At 35.6% G+C, this 20,350-nt stretch overlaps 1 protein-coding gene across 1 annotated transcript in view; it reads right to left on the bottom strand.

Moving 5' to 3' along the window:
* Positions 1-20,350, bottom strand: part of LOC144436138 (DNA-directed RNA polymerase I subunit RPA1-like) — a 43,798-nt gene that overhangs the window by 16,238 nt on the left and 7,210 nt on the right. The window contains 17 exon segments of the mRNA XM_078124839.1: positions 6,514-6,608; positions 8,155-8,413; positions 9,804-10,003; positions 10,620-10,814; positions 11,271-11,369; positions 11,974-12,174; positions 12,398-12,694; positions 13,638-13,757; positions 14,465-14,635; positions 14,985-15,177; positions 15,864-15,978; positions 16,708-16,846; positions 17,171-17,254; positions 17,493-17,622; positions 18,691-18,911; positions 19,197-19,337; positions 19,700-19,861. Of these exon segments, the coding sequence (XP_077980965.1) occupies positions 6,514-6,608; positions 8,155-8,413; positions 9,804-10,003; positions 10,620-10,814; positions 11,271-11,369; positions 11,974-12,174; positions 12,398-12,694; positions 13,638-13,757; positions 14,465-14,635; positions 14,985-15,177; positions 15,864-15,978; positions 16,708-16,846; positions 17,171-17,254; positions 17,493-17,622; positions 18,691-18,911; positions 19,197-19,337; positions 19,700-19,861 (2,822 nt within the window).

Here is a 20,350-nt window from a genome sequence, read left to right as displayed (position 1 = left end):
GAAAATTATTTTTTATCGCTGAAATTTTAGTGCAGGGGCATATGGGTTTTCGTGTGAAATGCATGTTAATTTTATGAAACATATATGGTTACGTTCATTATAGGACCAAATATAAAAAAATACATGTTGGCAATTTTTATCTTCAAAATTAGTCTTAGGGGGCTAAAAATAAAATGTGGTCTCAAGACCCTGTTCTTAACCATTGGTTAGGCAATGAAAAGCCATGAATCCATGTGATTATAGTCAACTTATATGGCCTTAGCAACAGCCAACAATGCCAGTATATTTTGCAAAGGTAACAACATTTTTGGTTAGTCAGGCCAAAAAAATATCAAAACATGTATGAAATATGCCTATCAACAAGACCATGTCCATAGGAACAGTCAGAACATGTATATTGTAAAGATAACAGTAATTGGTAGGTATATATAAGGGCAGCCTCAATTCTGTTTCTCATGACCCAAACGACCTAAATGTCTTCAATTAGATGAAAAAAAATTAACTCGACGCTCTCTATGGCAGGGTTAGGGAAACCATGAGTGAATGAAAATTATTGTTTATCGCTGAAATTTGGGCAAATTCAATAAAACAAACAGTTTAAATGTTCCTTCATTCAGAATGTTAAAATATGATTATGAATTGAAAGTATCACCGACAATAACTCATAAACTTACTAATTTTAAAACTTTTTATTTTAATTTTTTAACAGACTCACAGACCAATCTTTTTAAAGATTTTACAATGACAAACATAGAATTAAAGGCCATGTGTGGATAAACATACATAAATGGACAATGTTACATATGCCTGGCCCTAGCAACAAGACCACACCCATAGCAACTTCCAAATGAGGATATATATTTCAAAGATAACAACAGGGATGGTTAGGCAAGTGGATAAACATTTTAAAAGGGTATACACATGTGTCTAGTAATAAGACCATGCCAATAGCAACAGTAAAATTGTGTATATGTGAAAAATAACAATTGGGATGGATATATATAGGCAACTGGATGAACATTCAAATCTTAACACAGAGATGCCTAGCAACAAGACCGTGTCCACAACAACAACTAAGTAAGGGTGTAGGTATACAATTCAAAGATAACAACATGAATGGTTAGGCATTCGTATAAACGCTTTATAAGTTAATACATACACTGTGGAGTTGTACTACAACTAAAGTTGTGTATACATTATTTACACATGTGTAAAGTCAAAATCTTGGTCATTCAATTGTGACACCAGGCTGTATATTTACTATATTAGTTTCTACAAATGAACTTCAGTCTACCAAGTGACTTCTTATACAAATCTATGACTGTTTGAAAACCGGTATGTATGGAACTTTAGAAAATGAAACATTGTATAAATTTAATGAGGTGTGTGTATCTTAAATTTGTATTTTCCAAATCTATAAATAAAAATAGCACCAATGGCATTGTAGCACAACTGTAGTTTTTTAAAAATGATTATCCACACACTGATCCATGCTATGTATAGGTGTTCATTAGCAGAATGTTTATCCAGTTACCTATCCAACCCTATTGTTATCCTTTGCAATATTATTGAGTTATTTACATAATTAATAGTTTTGCAGTAATGAGCCTATATCTTAAGAATGCACGCTTTAAATTCAATGTAATTTAGTACATACATTAATGATAACAAAGTGCATGTGTCATAAAGTTTGATAATACTGTATAGCTTGTAATTTTAATGAGTTATTTGCATAATTAGTGATTTTCAGTAATTACGCTAGAGCTTAAGAATGCACTCATCCTCTGATGTTATATGGATGTGTGAGCTGATTAAAAATATGCACTTCTGATCTCAATAGATATATTACTTACAATATCATTGTATACTAGTACATGTATATTTTTGCATGTCATACCTCTCAGTATCGAAACAATAACGGTTCATGCATATATTCGGAGCAGGTAGCCTGTGGGGGTCAGCTATGAAACGGTGATGCGAAGCCCAGGGTTAGTCGAATCTCCACTAAAACTACATCAAGCTGTATAACATTAATACACATACAATTACTGAAATTTAACTAGCAAATTACAGTCTAGCATCTTTGGAACAAGTGAATATATCCATCGCCCTTTTGTAATAAAAACTTGGCGAATCTCATAAGGTGAACAGATTACACTAACCTAGATCGTGTGGTGGTGTCTGTGGATGGTAGGCTGGTAGCCTGAATGAGAAGGAATGGTTACTCTTAGGTAGGTTTTATTTGAGTAGACGTGGTAACAAGGACAAAAATAGTTGACAAAACAACTACTTGAGTAGACCTGTTTACTATACGAGATTTACTATATGAAAAGTCAAATTTACCCACCTGTACCCAACCTGTACCATACCTGTGACCAACCTAACTACCATCTCTGTCAAGGGGTAGTATGAGACAAAGTGACACTTTTGACTGTTCACAGCCCCTCAGGGGAGAAGTCACCGGGGGTGAATTAAGTCAAAGGTGTCACTTCGTCTCATACTCAACACATTTACACATCCTCTGCTAAAGATTTACCCCAGTGGAAAGACATGGTCAAATATGACTTTTCGTACTGTGAACTAAAATGGTGGACCCTAGTGAAAGTTACAGCGGGTTAAAAATACACCAAACTCAACTTTTACAGAAGAGGATATGAACAATAAGTTCCAAAGCTATGTTTTATTTATTGATGTAGTAACTAATGGATATGCAATATCATGTCTGGTAGCGCAGAATTTTTCCGTCGACAAGGCGTGAAGGAACAGCAATCTAAACTTTTGCCTTTATTGAAGACATTCAGTTTACATCTGATATAAACATATATTTGATCAATAGCATAGCATCAATTGAATGGTTACTATACAAAGTTATGTCTCCGAGTGAATAGACCCAATTATTTTTATTCAAAACTACTGTCTAGACTCTCACTCATGCCATTGTGTCGTATGCATTGTCTACGTTTCTACTAGTATAGCTATTTGGTTGGAGTTACATGTCAATTCAACATGTTCAAGGAACAACATGAATAGACGTGTTCTCCGCTGTTACATTTGATTACGTTATTTCATCGAAATTCTAAAATAAAACAGGATAAAGGACAATGTAGTATAAAATAAAGATGATAAATTCAGTATCTGAAGACTTTTGACACCATTGCAAAGTGGGAAATTGATGAACACTCATGAAATGCCTTTAACAACGATACATTTACTTTTTAACATGATATTTCTACAGAACATAGAGGGCCGAGGGAGAACTGCATACAGAACAAATAACAAAAATACCGCCAATGGCGTTGTAGCACAACTGTAGTTTTTAAAAATGTTTATTCATATGCTAGTCTATGCTAACAATAGGTGTTTATTTGCTGAATAACTATCCAGTTGCCTATCCAACCATGTTGCTATCTTTACGATAAATGCTATCATTTGGCTGTTGCTATGGGCGTGGTCATGTTGTTAGATATATTTGCATACATTTGTGTATGGTTTTGTTCACTTTTGTATGAATTCCTGATATTGTCTTTGCAATATACGTGATCATTTGGCTGTTGCTATGGGCGTGGTCTTGTTGCTAGGAAAATTTACATACATTTTTTGAATGTTTATTCAATTGTCTATTAAACCCTGTTGTTATCTTTGTGAAATACACCACCGTTTGGCTGTTGCTATGGGCGTGGTCATGGTTACTAGGGTATTTGCATATATTTTTTGAATGTTTATTCATCTGTCTTTCTATTCCTGTTGTTATCTTTGCAATATACGTGATTATTTGGCTGTTGTTATGGGCGTGGTCTTGTTGCTATGCAAATTTACATACATTTTTTGGATGTTTATTCAATTATCTATTAAACCCTGTTGTTATCTTTGTGAAATACACGACCGTTTGGCTGTTGCTATGGGCGTGGTCATGGTTGCTAGGGTATTTGCATACATTTTTTAAATGTTTACTCACTTGCTTACCAGATGATGTTGTTATTTGACCAAAATATACTGCCATTTGGTTGTTACTAAAGGGCGTGGTCATGGTCGCTAGGGCCAATTTTGTCAAAATGTTTTTAAGAAAATCTGCAGAATAACAGTTTCAGAAACATCTCACCAAGTTTCAGACTAATTGACCAAGTACTTTTTGAGATATAAGTTTTTGACCAAAAATGAACATTTTTACACCTAATTTGCATATCACTCATGGAATCATGGTATGCTTAATATTTCTTCGTCCATACATCCCTAGATACATTCCCATTAAATTTCAGCCCAATCTGCTCAGTAGTTTTAGAATTATAGATTTTTAACCAAAAAGACACATTTTTAGCCCTAATTTGCATATCACTGATGGAATCATCCCGTCATGAACAAATCTTACTTTACACCCCCTTAAGAATGTTCCCACCAAATTTCGCACCAATCTGCCCAGTAGTTTCTGAGTTTAAGTTTTTTTACCAAAAATCACATTTTTTGACCCAAATCACACACCTGTGATGCGATCATTTTGATTTGAACAATTTCCCAACTAGACACCCAAAGTAATGGACCCACCAAATATCGTGGCAATCGGTTCAGCGGTTTTTGACTTTAAGTTGTTTACACACACACACACACACATCCACACACACACACACACACACAGACAGACAGACAGACGCCGGGCGATCCCTATAGCACTACTGAACAAGTTCAGTTGTGCTAAAAACGTTCTAAAGTAGCTGCCATATTGACTTTTTCCATTGCTCTAGAAAGTATCTCAAGTGGGGGTGAAACATTCTGAAGGTTTCTAAAGGTATTTTACTGAGTGATGTTTCTTTTCTATCTAATATTTGCAAGAGGTCCAATTTATGTAACTTGTATGCTAATATTGAGAGGTAAAATTTCAAATTTTGTGTAGACCTAAACTTGGACTCTATGTACCTGTCAATGATTCAATACTACATGTGTAGATGCGTATTAAACCAGATGCCAGATCTGAAAAGGAATATATTAATGTGTGTATGTACACTTCATAAAAAGCGACTTCTGTTGTGTAGATTTCAAAATCCGTTCAAGAGATTTCGAAAAGGACTGTACACAAGCGGAATTGCTATAATACAAACTCCACGATCACATCTGTTGTGATTATTCATTGCAGACAACTTGCATGTCGTGTACTAGTATATGTTTTGATGTATTGTCATGTGTGTTGGCGATTTTTCGCCCAAAACTCAACATATAATCTATACACTGAAAGTTTATTTTTAGGACCAGACAGACTATTACGTTGCATTATATAAGCTTACACTCGAATGTTATGTTACAACATGACAAACTTTCACAGACACAGACAAACTGATAAAAGAGTCGTGTGAACCACAGATAAGTACATGTATGTGCATGAACCTACATCAGAGGGGCCCGATGTTGTTTTTGTATCAATGTTTGTCAGTTTGATAGTGATAAGAAGTAGACTTTTTTCCATTCTGATCACAGGCGTTTCTATATAACTCCTGCAATAGTAGTATATCCAAATATTGCTTTCAATACAGAGTCAAAATCATTTACGTTGTATGTATACATATAATGGGAATATTGATTAACGATCAGTATATGCAGTTGTCATGGGGAGGGTCATGTTTTACACAATGGGACAAAGGGGAGGGTCACTTTTTACGAATGGAGAATGGGGGGAGGGTAATGTTTTTCTTAACAGACCATGTGTGATTTCCTCCCCCCTGTAAATACTGAAGGCTCCCTAAACCAACCAGAGTATTCATAGTAACTGAAATAATTCATGGTTGGCATACATTTTTAAAAGAATAGCAATCAGCAACATGAAACAATACAGGAAATCAAATAAACCTGAAGCATCATACATAATATGCATATGATATGCAAATAAATATTACAAGTTTATCGTCTACAGGATGCCCATAAGTACATTTATACAGATATAAAGCAATCGTACAGTTCACATATTTTAATTTGCCATCAATATACAGAAAAACCATGATTTTACATCATTTATGAAATTGCTGCAAAAATTACCCTTAATATTGAAATAAAAATTGCCAACATATATTTTTTAATTGCTCAGATGATGGGGAACACAATGATATATGTTGGCAAAAATTAACATGAATTTCACACGAAACCCAAAAATCTGCCATATGACCCCGCACTAATAAAATGTACCTCTCTTGGTACAATTTTTGTTGAGTCAGATGATAAAATGTAGCACTGTTGATAAGATTTTTGCTGAGCTCGAAAATGTAGCAGAGTTAGTAAGATTTTGTCAAGCCAGGCAACATTTTATTACAGGTTATACACAATGGAATTCCATTTTACACACACACTGACAATACCCTTATCTGCATACCAATTATGATCTTTTGTATGAGTTTTGAAAGCATCCTTTTTCTTATTTCAACCAAAATGATCTATAAATATGCAACTGTGTGCATACTTACTATTCAATGACACAGTTGAGACTGTTTGGATGAAAATAAGAATGATGATTTTTCAAACCTGGATAATACTTACCTAAGTCTTGGGATACCAAGTGTTACATTCATTTCACCTCTACCAGCAAAGTGGAAAGTATTGAGCGTCATCTGTGTACTAGGTTCACCAATAGACTGTAAACAGACGACAGTAAAAACGCATCAAATCTATAAAACTGCAAATTCACAGTAAGTTTCTTATAATTAGATTCCAATAAATTTTAACATAAATAGGGATGTCTTTGACTATTTTCTGTTTATTGATATTGTATCCTAAGTTATTGTTCATACATATGTACAAATGCAATTTGGGGCATAGGCATAAATTATTCTATATGTACATAGTTAGCCAGTCTATGTTATGTAACTCCACATTGCTCTCCACTAGCTGCTTGTCCTACTGTCAGTGCCAAATTAGTCACATCCAAACTGGCCATTAGTCAAAACCTATTTACATAAACAAATTTACATAATATTAGCCTGTATGTTAATGACTTCATTTGAATAATCATATAGTGACATAGTGTTATCACTCCCCATTGTGACAAATTAGATTGAGTGCTCATTTACATAATGACTTCATTTGAATAATCATATACTAGTAGTCTGACAGCGTTATCACTCCACATTGTGACAAATCAGTTTGAGTGCTCATTTACATAATGACTTCATTTGAATGATCCTATACTAGTAGTCTGAGTGTTATCACTCCATACTGTGACCAATCAGTTTGAGTGCTCATTTACATAATGACTTCATTTGAATGATCCTATACTAGTAGTCTGACAGTGTTATCACTCCATATTGTGACCAATCAGTTTGAGTGTTCATTTACATAATGACCTCATTAGAATAACCGTATAGTCTGACATACTGTTATCACTCCACATTGCATTCAATCAGTTTCAGGGGATATTTTCAAACTTTCATAAATGGTTGATGCTAACGCTAGGACGAGAGGATAACTAAGAGAGAAGCGAAGCCACAACGTTGATGGGCTACTAGTACAAAAGTTTGATTTGTGTCAACCTCGGCAAAACTGATACTCGCTTTGCCAATGTAGTATCAAGTGATTAGTTTTCTGACTTTTATCTGCTAATAGTCATGCATTCCCAGTAATATTCACAGCATTTTCTCTATTATTTCAAACAAAAAGACATCTTTACCAACACAATTTTGGTACACAATGATAACAAATAGGTATTCAATATCCTGGAATGTCGTCACGATAAGGAGGATTCCAAATTCAAATTTTGTGTTTTCAGACAACCAGCATTCCATTGTACAGTCAATTCACAACACCATTCAGCTTTTCTGTTTGATACAACAATGCAGAAACCAACAAGAAACTGCATATGCCACACTTCAATAGCACGGTTGCATTTTTTGCTACATTTAGTTTAGATGAAAGAAACCATGCAGGCATTCGGGCACCAATGTTTTTCTCTTCATCTCAAACACCAGACGAAGGAGGTAGGGCATATAAAAGTCCTTTGCAGTGTTTATTTGATGTCTGTACGGTAGCATATATAGTTCATTTCATTTAGACAAAATGTAGCAAGAACTGTATTCATTCAATCTTGCTATCTTGAAGTGTAGCATTCCAGTTTCTTATTGGTTTCTGCGTGGTTGTATCAAAACAGAAAAGCTGAACGGTATTGTGAAATTTGTTGCATATTACCTGTGCTGCCAGCAGTCCAACAGCTTCTCCTGGCTCCCCTAACGAGGTTAGGTACTTCATATTCATCAGAGTTTGAAATCTTTCACCAGATAGTTTTGTACTTGAAGGGTCTTCCTTATCACAGAGTAAACCTTGTGGATTTCTGGTTATGTAAGACTCTGTCATCTTGGTGAAATTTTCAGATGTACTTCCAAAGTATAAATCAGGTTGTAGTTGGGTGAGTGCTGGATCTGGACATCTTGTACAGTGTTTGGCATACCTATAAAATTGGAAAAATCATATCAAGGCTACATCAGACATTTTGGGAAGGCATTTTGAGCAAAAACAGTGAGACATTGTTTGATATGTTGTGGTTTTTAACAGCATTCTGGACAATGTTGACGTTGAAATCTCCATAAATATGAAACTACAGTGTGGGTACAAAAGGCTGTCAATGTCATTTGTTCGAGCTGATACAAACATATCTCTGTATTTCAAAATGTCTGAAACCACACTGGTTGATGTTAATACAGGGAGTCTACTTAATCACCCCTAACTGCATATTTGATCTTAAATGCTACATTACGGAGATACCTTTAATCCTTGTATTCAATAGGTTTCATGAAACAAGCACTCTCACTGGCTTGTACATACAGGCAATGTCTATAAAAGGCAAAATTACCCAAAGATCAGCCCAGAGTAAACCACAGACTATTAAGGTAGGAGTGTATGTGAGGTAGCATTGTTGCAAAGCAGACAGTGGCTTATGCCAATGTGCATGCATGAGTCTTATAGCTGCACCTGTAACATTTTCGAAACTGTATATATCATCTATGGAATACGTCCAAGTTTTACCCTGAAGGCGGCAACTGTTGCGTTGCCGAAACGTCGATTTTAATAAAGATCATCAGAAGATTATAGTGACTGGTCGAGACACTTTGCCAACATTTAGATGTACTCCCACCCACTTCTTTTAACTTCAATTGTCGTAGTTGGACTGAGTCTATTTCTTGAACCAATACAACTGCTTTAGTTTTGCTGATATGTCGCCATTCATGACAATATAACAATCTATTCTCAACATAACTGATTTGATGGAATGTTTCTTTGAATTCACCATCAACAGATATGTAAGAATCAAGAACTGAATCAAGTAAAACCAAACTTAAAGTTTCTAAAAGTACTTTTCGATTCAACTGAGGGGGCAACAGGCCAGGAGCCAATGGGCCTGCTTTCATTAATGACTTAATCATAATATCATACATCTTGATCAGTATTGAATCACCTGTGGGTAAACATTTTTGTGCAGCAATATATGCATAGTATGGTGCAAGTTGATTTGTGGGTCCACACCCAAAAATCAGTACCCCACTGAAACACAATTCCAACGTTTTATTTACTATTATACTACTTATAAATAAAATAGACCTCTAATTGACATTGTCTAATTATTGTATTTAACAAATTGTAGTGAATATATTGCTAGTAGTCTAATAAAAAAATATAAAACCCCAGTCACAGCTAGTGCAGATTTAAGAGAGATAATAACAAAGGTTACAGCATCACATCTTTCATGGTGCTGGTGAAACATGCATCAACATAAATTTTGAAAATTAATTACTTTCTGGTATAATTGTTGACTCTATTTTATTTTTGACTAAAATTCTTACTTGTTTTTGTCACCCAAATTCCTCCACATTTCTACAAGTTTGTTTTTGACTTTTAGGTCCAAATCTTTTTCTTCTGTCTCTGTTTCTCTTTCTCTTAATTCAGACAAGACTTTGTCAATCTTCTTGTTGGAGAAATAAATGAATGGATTCAATGTCTTCTTTCCTTCTCTATCTTGGTTCTTTTTCCTCCATTTTTGGACCTAAACAATGTAAAACAAAACAAAAATTAAAATACTACTCCTGGCAGACATTATCTCTCCAATAATGTCACAAATCAGAGAATACAATGTAATATGTGTTCAATAGAAAAACTATGCACAGAAGTAAACATTTGTGTCAAAACAAAATGTCATTTCTAGGGCAACATTAGGACTAACAAAAAAAATTGTGTGCTTCCGATTACACTCAATTTTAGAATAGGTGGGGTATGTAGTTTTAATTTTAATTTTTTACATATGTATTTTCATATGTGAGTGTCTATTTCAGGTAGTTATGTTTTCCGTTGTTTTCCATATGGTCTTTGTGTTATTGGTTTCTTCTCATCAGATGTACAGCCATTACAGATTGGCAGAACAGTTTTATATTGTCCTTTTAAGTTGATGTCAGTTTTCACATCCACTATTTCTTGCAAGACTTCACAATTTTGGTGATTTTATCATTTTCTCTTGAACGTGTAAAAAAAGTTTAGGGTCGGCAGTGAAAAACTAGGTGGGGTCGGGTAACTGGAACAAACAATATTTTTTAGGCCTTAGAGAGAGAGTATACTATACAAAAAATAATTGATCTGCATGGGTATAAATTATTGAGTGAATCTACCTTATGTTTTGCTTCTTTTGCTTTCTGAGTGTCCATTTTCTGTGTGATCTTTTCCAAGTGTTTGTCATCAAGAATAGAGCTGTGATTGGCTATCATGAACGGAAACTGTTGTTCTCGTAGGAATGGTGTCTTCAAGATATCCAGACAGTCTTCGCCGTATTGAAATTGTACGATACTGCTATCACTGTCTCTCACCTAAGTTTGTAACAAATAACATTGTCATCGTGAAATGTTGGAAAGACATGTTGACTGCTTTAATTGTGAGTGATTTCACAGAGAAAAGACTGAATGCCATCAATGAAGGAGAAGGATTTTACTGGTAAGCCCAAGGAATGGTCAGGTGACAACCATCCCCTGAGTAGCACAGGCAAACTCTGTGTGTACAGAATACATGGTGATTTATGGGGAGACATGGAATGGATATTGTAACTGGCAACAGTTCTATACATGGCATTGTATGGGTAGACACACAACAGGTCTATACATGGCATTGTATGGGTAGACACACAACAGGTGTATACATGGAACTGTATGGGTAGACTCACAACAGGTCTATGCATGGCATTGTATGGGTAGACACACAACAGGTCTATACATGGAACTGTATGGGTAGACACAACAGGTCTATTTCATATTAGAGACACTACTCACTGTTAAATCATAACCTATGACAAGTCCTTCTAAATGCTTAATCAAACACCTCTGTAAGTAACCACTTCTACTGGTTTTTACTGCAGTATCGACCAGACCCTGAAAAAATAAAGGAAAACATATTTAGATATTAAGTTCCGTGTTTCAGATGAGGCACTTTGAGTTATTGTGAAGTATAGCACCAGCCATGCTCTACACAGAAACTCAAGGAGTGAAAGTCATTTGAACCACTCAGTAATACTTTTTAGTACAGTGATACTAGGACAATCTGAATTTGTACTTCACACTTGCGGAATGCTCTGCCATCTTGCCTTCAGACCACAACTTCATAAGACCTATATGTTCACAAAATGACTTCTGTCCAATTTTATACTCAGGATTTTTACAGTGCTTTGTAAAGAGCATTTACTAATAGATATTTTTATATAATGCACTATATAAGAATCATAGATTAGATTAGATTAGATTAGATTAGATTAGATTAGATTGTACTATGTTGGTTTTAGTTTAATGTGACAGAGTTATCAACACCTGAAAGTGTGAGATGTGAATGATAGAGACATTGATGATAGCAAATTGAGTTCACATAACAAGAACTAACTGTCAACAAGAAGCAGTCCCTTGTATTTATCTTGATCTCATAAACTTATTCTCTCTAAGTATGTGTGATGCAAACTAGACTAAATATCTGATAGAGTAATACCTCTCTGCCTGCCATACAATGGAAGAAATATTCCTGTGGTCGGATACCAGTAAGGAAACGTCCATCCACAAAGCCTCCCGCCCTTGGTGAGGTGTCGTATGGTAGAAATGATGGTAAAGATCGACCACTGACCATCACTGGAGGTCGACGACCTTCCAGTTCAATTTGACCCAGCAGACATGAAATTTGCATACAGTTTACCTGGCACAAAAAAGAGAACAAAATATAAACAAACATACTCAAAAGTCAAATATATTATCACACAGTGGACAACAAGGATTTGCAGAAAACAACACAAATACACACAGTATGTCATGTATCATGTGGTTTTCATAGTACAACCATTCCATTTTTGCACAAATAAAATGAAATACATGAACTACTGAAAAGCAGTGCTGTAACAAATTTTGAGAATTAATCTAACCTGTGACCCTTTGGCACCTGACTGCACCATCAACTGTAGACAATTTTCTGGAAATTTCTTATGCAACCCATCTGGCATACATATTTTATTGACTGTATTAGTGACTTCATCTGTTTTACTTTTCATACATAAATCAATTTCCTTCATGTCGTTGCCGTCTCGGCTTCGGTGTGCATTCTCTAATTTTTCTAGTAAGATGGCTGTGTCGGTGGCATCTTCAAGACGCAGTGCCTTGGCTGCTATATCGTTACCACAGACTGCAGCTTTCTTGAGTGCTTTCCTTCTCTTCTTGTCAGCCTACACAGTAAATAATTGTAAGAGGGAGAATATTATCCATATCAAATGTCAATTAGATGTTTCCCAAAATATTCCTTTGTTCAGCCCAGTAAAATATGAGTGACCTAAGGGGCCTTTGTCACTACTCGTCTAGCAACTCGTAGTAACAACCCTTAGGTAACGAGTATTGTCTGGCTGAATGAAGAAATATATTGGAGAGTAACATAATTATACTAGCGCCAGTAATATCAAGTAAATCGAGGAAAGTAATGGCAATTTTGAATGTTTTGACTCATATTTCAAACACACCAGAACCAGTAATGTAGACACAGGTTGTCATGACATAGACATGTGTTGTCGTGATGTAGAACGACCAGAGTATATATATTCCATATTTTTTTGTTCAAGTTGGCTCTTGCATGGCATAAGTTTCTGTACAAGTTCTGTTACAGGATCCATAAATTTGGTCAGATGTCAGGACTGTATACAAACACCTGTAACAGATTTGGTGGTAAAACCATGTATATGGTGTGAAATTTCAAAGAATATCTCACAAACTGGTTATATTAGTTTTTAAAGTGCACGTACAAACACATGACATTATGATAAAATCAGACCTGTGAACACAGCCATGTATAGTCATGTACACAAAGGTAATGTCACATATAGAAAAGACAGCTCTGTAACATGCCTAGCCCTGTAACATGCCTGTATACACATCAATGTATCAGCAGTGTGCCCATAGCAATATATACTTGTACTGAAACAGTGGGGTATCCACACCTCTGTTGACAGACCTGTGGCTTCAGCTTTGTTACAGTCCTGTGCCATTTTCACTGACACAGCCCTGTACCACAGGAATGTCACGGTCTGCAAAGGACCTTTTCCAGAGTGAAATTTTATTTGGTGTGTATACAATGTTTAGCAATACCAGTGTTATCCACAGATGAATTTCTTTAATTACCTTATCTTTGACCAATATATCCTCCACACCCAGTGTAAAACCAGCAATACTTTGCAGAAACGTTGTAAAGAGTCTAGCAAGACAAGTCAGCAAACGTCCTGATACTTTACCATCATATAACTGAAAGCGGTATAACAGAAAAAGTCATGATTTTACAAGCAACACGAATATGGTAAGCTGTCTGAAAATACAGGTCGGCAGGTCTAAGCCACAGCAGAGTCATCCAGGATACAAAATTGCCGACTTTTAATAGGTTTAGTTTCCGTTTGAATAAAGGTTAGCTCTCTGAATATATAGGTTAGCTGTCACTCAAAACAGCACAGAGATAGAGATTATGAATCTACAACCATAATCATTACAGAATAAAAATTTCATATCTAGACTACCAATGTTGGCATCAGTAGTCAATTTGTCAAGATTTACAATAAATAGAATGACAATTGTCAAATAAAAGATTGGTCAGTTACAAATGTAACTTTATATGTCATCATTATGAGTCCACACTAATTTCTTATATCTAGACTTATTAGGGATTGTAAAAAATACAAATCTGATATCACATGTTTGTCAAAAAATCTAGTAGTACATAAAAACTCACATCCTGACTTACCTCATAACAAGAATAGATTAGTCCATACAGTGTTGGTCCGTAGTGTTTTTATCTCAAATTTCACATAAGCTCTTCTAGTTTCAGAACACCCTCATATGACTTACCTCAAAACAACAATAGACTAATCTATATGGTGTTCCAGTGTTCCGTAGTGTGCTGTCTAGAACACCACATAACAGTTCTCCATGTCTCACAGCAACCTCACAACTTGACTTACCTCATAACAACAATGGACTAATCCATATGGTGTTGGACCATAATGTGCTTTGTCTAAAACACCACATAAAAGTTCACCATGCCTCACAATGACCTCACTTTCTGACATCTCATCTCCCTCCAATGGTGTACCACCAGCAATGTACAGTCTTGGCTTACAGGCTTGCCAATTCTATAAAATATCAAATACATGACTTAGTGTGCAACTACAAGTTAACTGTAAGTACTTTGGTGCAACGTTACGTGGATTTGTCAACTTTGTACAAGTGGAACCAGGATCAGCACAACTGTGGCAAAAACTTAACCAACTTTGGGGGAAAGTCAACAAAAACCTGATATCTACATTTTGCATTTTGCATTTTCCAAACTTGGCCTTTAAGACAAACACGGAGACAGCCATGTAAAACTTCATATTTCATTTTTAGTACATGTACTGGAAACAAGTTTCAACTAAACATTCTGGTTCATTTTTTTTTCAAAATTTACTGAATTTCCCTTCTCTGACTTTCATCCATCCTTACCTTGCCTGATATCTTAGTTCTGCCTTTATAGTTCAGCGGTTCTTTGTTTTCTGGGATAACATTGAGAAGTACTGTGGACAACACTTGTTTTCCAGACCACAGTTTGCATGGTTTTAGGATTGCTGGCGGAAGAAGGTAGACTGGACCACTCTTGTCAGTTAAAGCACTGTAAACTAAATGCTGATAGTCTTTCCTAAGATACACAACACAGAGAAAAGAAGAGTTGACTATACCAACAAGAAAATCTACCCGACAGATCTATGTTTTTTTACATGACATTTCTAACTTCATGTACCATGCTCTGGCATCTATTATATTGAATTGGTTCATATTGCCAGGTACACAAGTCATTGCAATTTGACAGTCATTTATAGGAACTCAGTCAAAGAAGTTTCTCAACTTTGAAGGTCTGATGATGAGTAAAAGTCTGGTGTGGAGCCTATCTAAGAATCTAACTTTTCATGTTTGTAGTCGCTAAACACTTGAAGGGCTAATTTTCAATCCCTGGTCAGTGTCTCGACACTTCCCAACATGTATCAAGCCAACATTTTCATGACTACTGTCCCCAAAACACAACCGTTTTGAAAAATACAGTGACAGATTTCTTTCCTGTATATTCACAATACCGTAGTCCAACATTAAGAGATAAAAAATCTGCAACCATTTCATTGGTGATCTATGAGCTGTGTGAGTGTAGCACATCATCTAGTCAAAGTCATCTAACATAATGAGTGTCATCTTAATCCAACCCCTATTTATATAGATCGAGTAGGCCTTGAATACAATTGCAAATCATTGCACAGTTACAAAATACTATGAAATTACGAAATTACAGTGTTTCTAATTTTTTTTGCAAAGTCTATTTAATTCCTGACTGACCTGTTAAAGAAGCGCCCTCTCATGGTAAGTCTGACCCCTGACACCATGTGATCCTGTATCAATCCGCTCAATGGGGTGCTGTCTTTAGGTACAAGGTATTGATTTGTGGTTGTCACTGAAAAACAAATAATTTACAAATGTGAAGATGTTCTGCTGAAATGATAGCTTTTGTACAGTCCCTTTATTTCTTCTTATTTTCTTTTTTTTAGTATTTGGAAGTGTTCTTTGTGATTTTTAACACAGACATATAAATACAAAGACACACCATGTGATTCTACAGATTTACATCAAGTATTTGTGACTACATGACAGGGCTATGTTGCACATTTGCTATCATGTCGCAAACTGTAAAACTGGAGAGTCATTTCATGATCTTACATCACACACATTAGGTATGATGGCCAAGAAACATTGAGTTGAAACTGGTTCCTAATTCATTGGTCAGTGGAATCCTTGCCACAGACACATATTAGTATCCGATGAATGCTAATAAATGTTCATTACCTTCAAGATAAAACATTATCATGAAAATGCTTTGATATTACATATGCATGTCTGCTGACTTCCATGAGACAATTGGTGGCCATGGCGAAGACTTCCACTCAACAATGATTGAGGAACAAATCTCAACTTGGCCTTTCTCAGTAATCATGTGAAAAATTTGTACAATGTGAAATGATAAAATGGCTCTCCAGAACCCAAAGTTTACAAAAATGCCTTTATTTTCTGCAGATGTTGTCTCCACCATTATCAGTATCACATGAGAACATTTTGATTATTTGATTTGAGGGTTACCACAGTCATAAATTTGAGGGGGGGGCAAAGCTAGTTTGACAGCACTTACTGATGTTATAGGCTTCGGCTCTAGCAACTTCATTCTGTGGTAGATGTACATTCATCTCATCACCATCAAAATCTGCATTGTAAGATTTACAATTTGCATAGTGCAATCGCAGTGTCTTCTCACCTCGCAAGATTCGTGCCTACAAAGATTCAGAGAAATAGAGAAATATGTAAAATTTGCAATAGTGCAAAACACCATACTCTAGTTATCAGAGATAACAGATTTCCCTAAGAGCTTATTATCTTCAGTACATCATGAATATTCATTGTTCAACCATTGCATAAACATTCTGCTAAACTCCCATGATGCAATGTGACACACAGCAAAGATCCCTGAATGAGGGACAACTTTTGACATTTCTCTGATTTGTGCATTACATAGATGATATAAAACCATGAAAGGACTCTCCAGAACCCAAAGTTAATGCAAATGCGTTCCCCTTTAAGAAATAAATGCAATATACCTTATGTGCCATGATACTAGGTTTATGCAAGGTAGGTTGTCTGTTGATAAGTAATACATCACCATTTTTAACATGTCGATGAACCTGGAGAAATAAATAAAAACATCAAAATTGAAAATAATTTTGTGTTTGAATGTTCTTTTAGTAATCTTATTTTTAATCAACATTTTTCTCAGCTGAAATTTATATTCACAACATTTAGTCTAGATCTATCTCCACTTGATTTCTTTGAAAATTATGTTGCAACATTTGACTATTAAGCTAGTAGCAGAAATTTTAAACTTCTTCTCAAAAAGTATTTTGTTTCATAGCTGTGACCAACCTTTTTAGGTCCACTAACTCCTGATGAAATCTGAGGTGTGAGTAGTTGCTTAGCGATAGCCTCTCTCTGGGTTTTATTCCCAGCATTCAACATTGTCTTGGAGCCATCTTGGTTCTCTAACATTAATGCTCTAAGAAAGAAAAGTTAATTGAGTTAGTGATGCGCATTGACAACATATGACTGTCTGGACACTTCAATTCCCATATTATACAGGGTTTTTTTGTTTGTTTGTTTTTTGGTTTTTTTTTGTTTGTTTGTTTTTTTTTTTTGGGGGGGGGGTTTAAATATTGCACAAAAAGTGGACTGTTGCAATAAAAAAGGCAACCATTCAGCTATACAGTCACAAAAGCAATGAGATATGCATATGCCCAAACTAGGATGTCATCTTTGTGCAAAGTTTGAAAAACAAAACCATACCAATTGCAATAAAAATGAGATAATTCAAAGACTTCATGATAAGCAATGGTCCTTCAATATAACATCCTTCACATCTTCTTATCAATTAATGAATCATATGAATGTCAATGCACCAGTTCACATTTTGTGAGTCCAGTTTTATTGTCAATGGCATAAGAACGCCAAACAAAGTATCTGGTTCCTATATGACCTAGACTAGTGCACATATTGCTAGCATATATCAAATTTACTAAAGCAAGCAATCAGCAAAGACAGACACACAAATGAGGAAAGATGTAGGAATTGAACCCACATCCCCTGAAAACACTAGTCAGAGTGCTCTAACCAGCTGAGCTAATGTGCCAACTGGTAGATACCTTGAACTGAACCCACATCCCCTGAACACTAGTCAGAGTGCTCTAACCAGCTGAGCTGATGTGCCAACTGGTAGATACCGTGAATTGTTCCTGATATGTACTTACTTTCTTTCCTTGAGGCGGTGGTGAGAAGCCAACTAATAAATTTACCAATGCAACATATGATATAAGCTAATACAATGACAGTAGAGCTGCATTTTTTAATGAGTTTTCCTCAAGCATTTATTTGATAGACTTTGATGATCTTCCATTTCACATTGTGCACTATCTTCATTACTGGGTGATTATATGAATATCCACACCACAAAAGCACCACTACCACCTACATGTGTAACATATCACGTTGAACATATATAGTTTGAGTTTGTGTCTATCTTAGTTTGCCTATACAATGTAGTTTGTTGTCCATAGTAACGTGATCTTACCCTGGGTGTATGTTAGGTCCATTCATGACAGCTTGTCTCAATTCTACTACATTCCAAGGAGTCACTGCTTGTGGGTAGGTAAGTCTGGTTGCTATGACTTCCGGGATTCCAATCTCATCTGTTGCTATGTTAGGATCTGGTGATATCACGGACCTTGCTGCATAGTTGACTCTCTTTCCCATCATATGTTTGCGAAATAACCCATCTTTCTTCTCCAGTATCTATCAAAGTGTACCAAATATGTACAGATTAGAATGCACTACTTCCATCTAAGCACATGTGATGGAAACAGTATATTAAAACATAGGACAGAATTGCATGAATTGCTGAGTAAATCAACATGGTCCTTCCAGAAACATGCAAATGAGTCTCTTATTTAGACCATCTTCTCAAAATCAAAAAAGTATGTGCCAGGAAAAGATAAACAGGTGAATCACCAATTCATCCAAAAAGTTTAATTTTAGATTCCTGTAACACTTTCTTTCTTGCACATTCACTCAACTCACCTGCCTAATTCCAGGATGTTTGTCGCTGTTAAGTTTATCTAAATCACTATCAACAAGGCAGTTGACTCGGCTTTGAAGATGTACCCAGCTGTTATGTAATTTTTCAACATTACTTTCCCCTGGTACTCGGGCCAACACACTCTGTTAAAAGTAGAAAGAAAGTATGGCAGTACTTTGTAATGTTAGAAAGATATTCTAGTTTCATATTCAAGCCAGGCAAACTAATCTAGTTCAAGGTCATACAGACATCAGAAGATTTTGACATAAAATGCACCTCAGGGGCAATTTTCCCAGAAGGTCAAAGTTCATGCAAGCTCCTCAACTTCGCCATATCATACAAAAATGTACACAAAACTTTTTTTTATTTCAAGCAGATTGACAATCTTCTATATTCCCATAGAGTTAACACAGTATTCAGCAGCCATATTGGATTCTAAAACAGCTTAATGTTGTCAAAATTTGACCTGTATTTCAAAAAGTTGTACTATTTGGTTATAACTTACAGTGTCAATTTCTTGCACAGCACTACCATCAACTTCAGTTTGTGCACCTTCTTCTCTTTTCATGATTTCTACAATTTGTCTCAGCATAACGCAGTCTGTTAATATACTGCTCAGATTAGCTGTCTGTGGGTTCTCAAATTGTTGATCATTCATTTTTGATATCTGACAAGAGGAAAACATTCATTCTATTATAACTTTCTTTCATATTACATGTTTTCATAGATTCATAAGAGATGATCGCACAATGTCACACAAGCTCAACAAGCGGACAAAGTTCATTTAGGGGAAAGGGGGGTCTGGTGTCAATACGATTGCTGAATTTCATTTTCACACTTCTAACCAAATTTCGAAAACTTTCATGCCTTCAATGATAAAAGCATCTGTATTTACTACTGAGATGTTGACAAGGTGATAAAAAAATTTACTTCAAATTTGAGATACAGGGCTGGGCTTATGGTAGTAGTTTGATGTTTTCTATCATCTCAGTACACAGGTTCATAAGGTTGAAACTTCATGTTTACCATCATGTGTTTACTTAGCACTGATCGTAATAGTGTGACTGCTACAGTTTTCATCATGGTGTACATCGTATATAAACATGTCGATGTCGCACTTGTGAACGTTCGCTTAGGAGAGGAGGTTCTGTCCTAA

This window comes from Glandiceps talaboti, chromosome 6 (assembly GCF_964340395.1).
Source record: "Glandiceps talaboti chromosome 6, keGlaTala1.1, whole genome shotgun sequence".
In the NCBI taxonomy this organism is placed as follows: Eukaryota; Metazoa; Hemichordata; class Enteropneusta; family Spengelidae; genus Glandiceps; species Glandiceps talaboti.
This window is presented reverse-complemented; position numbering and strand designations above follow the sequence as displayed.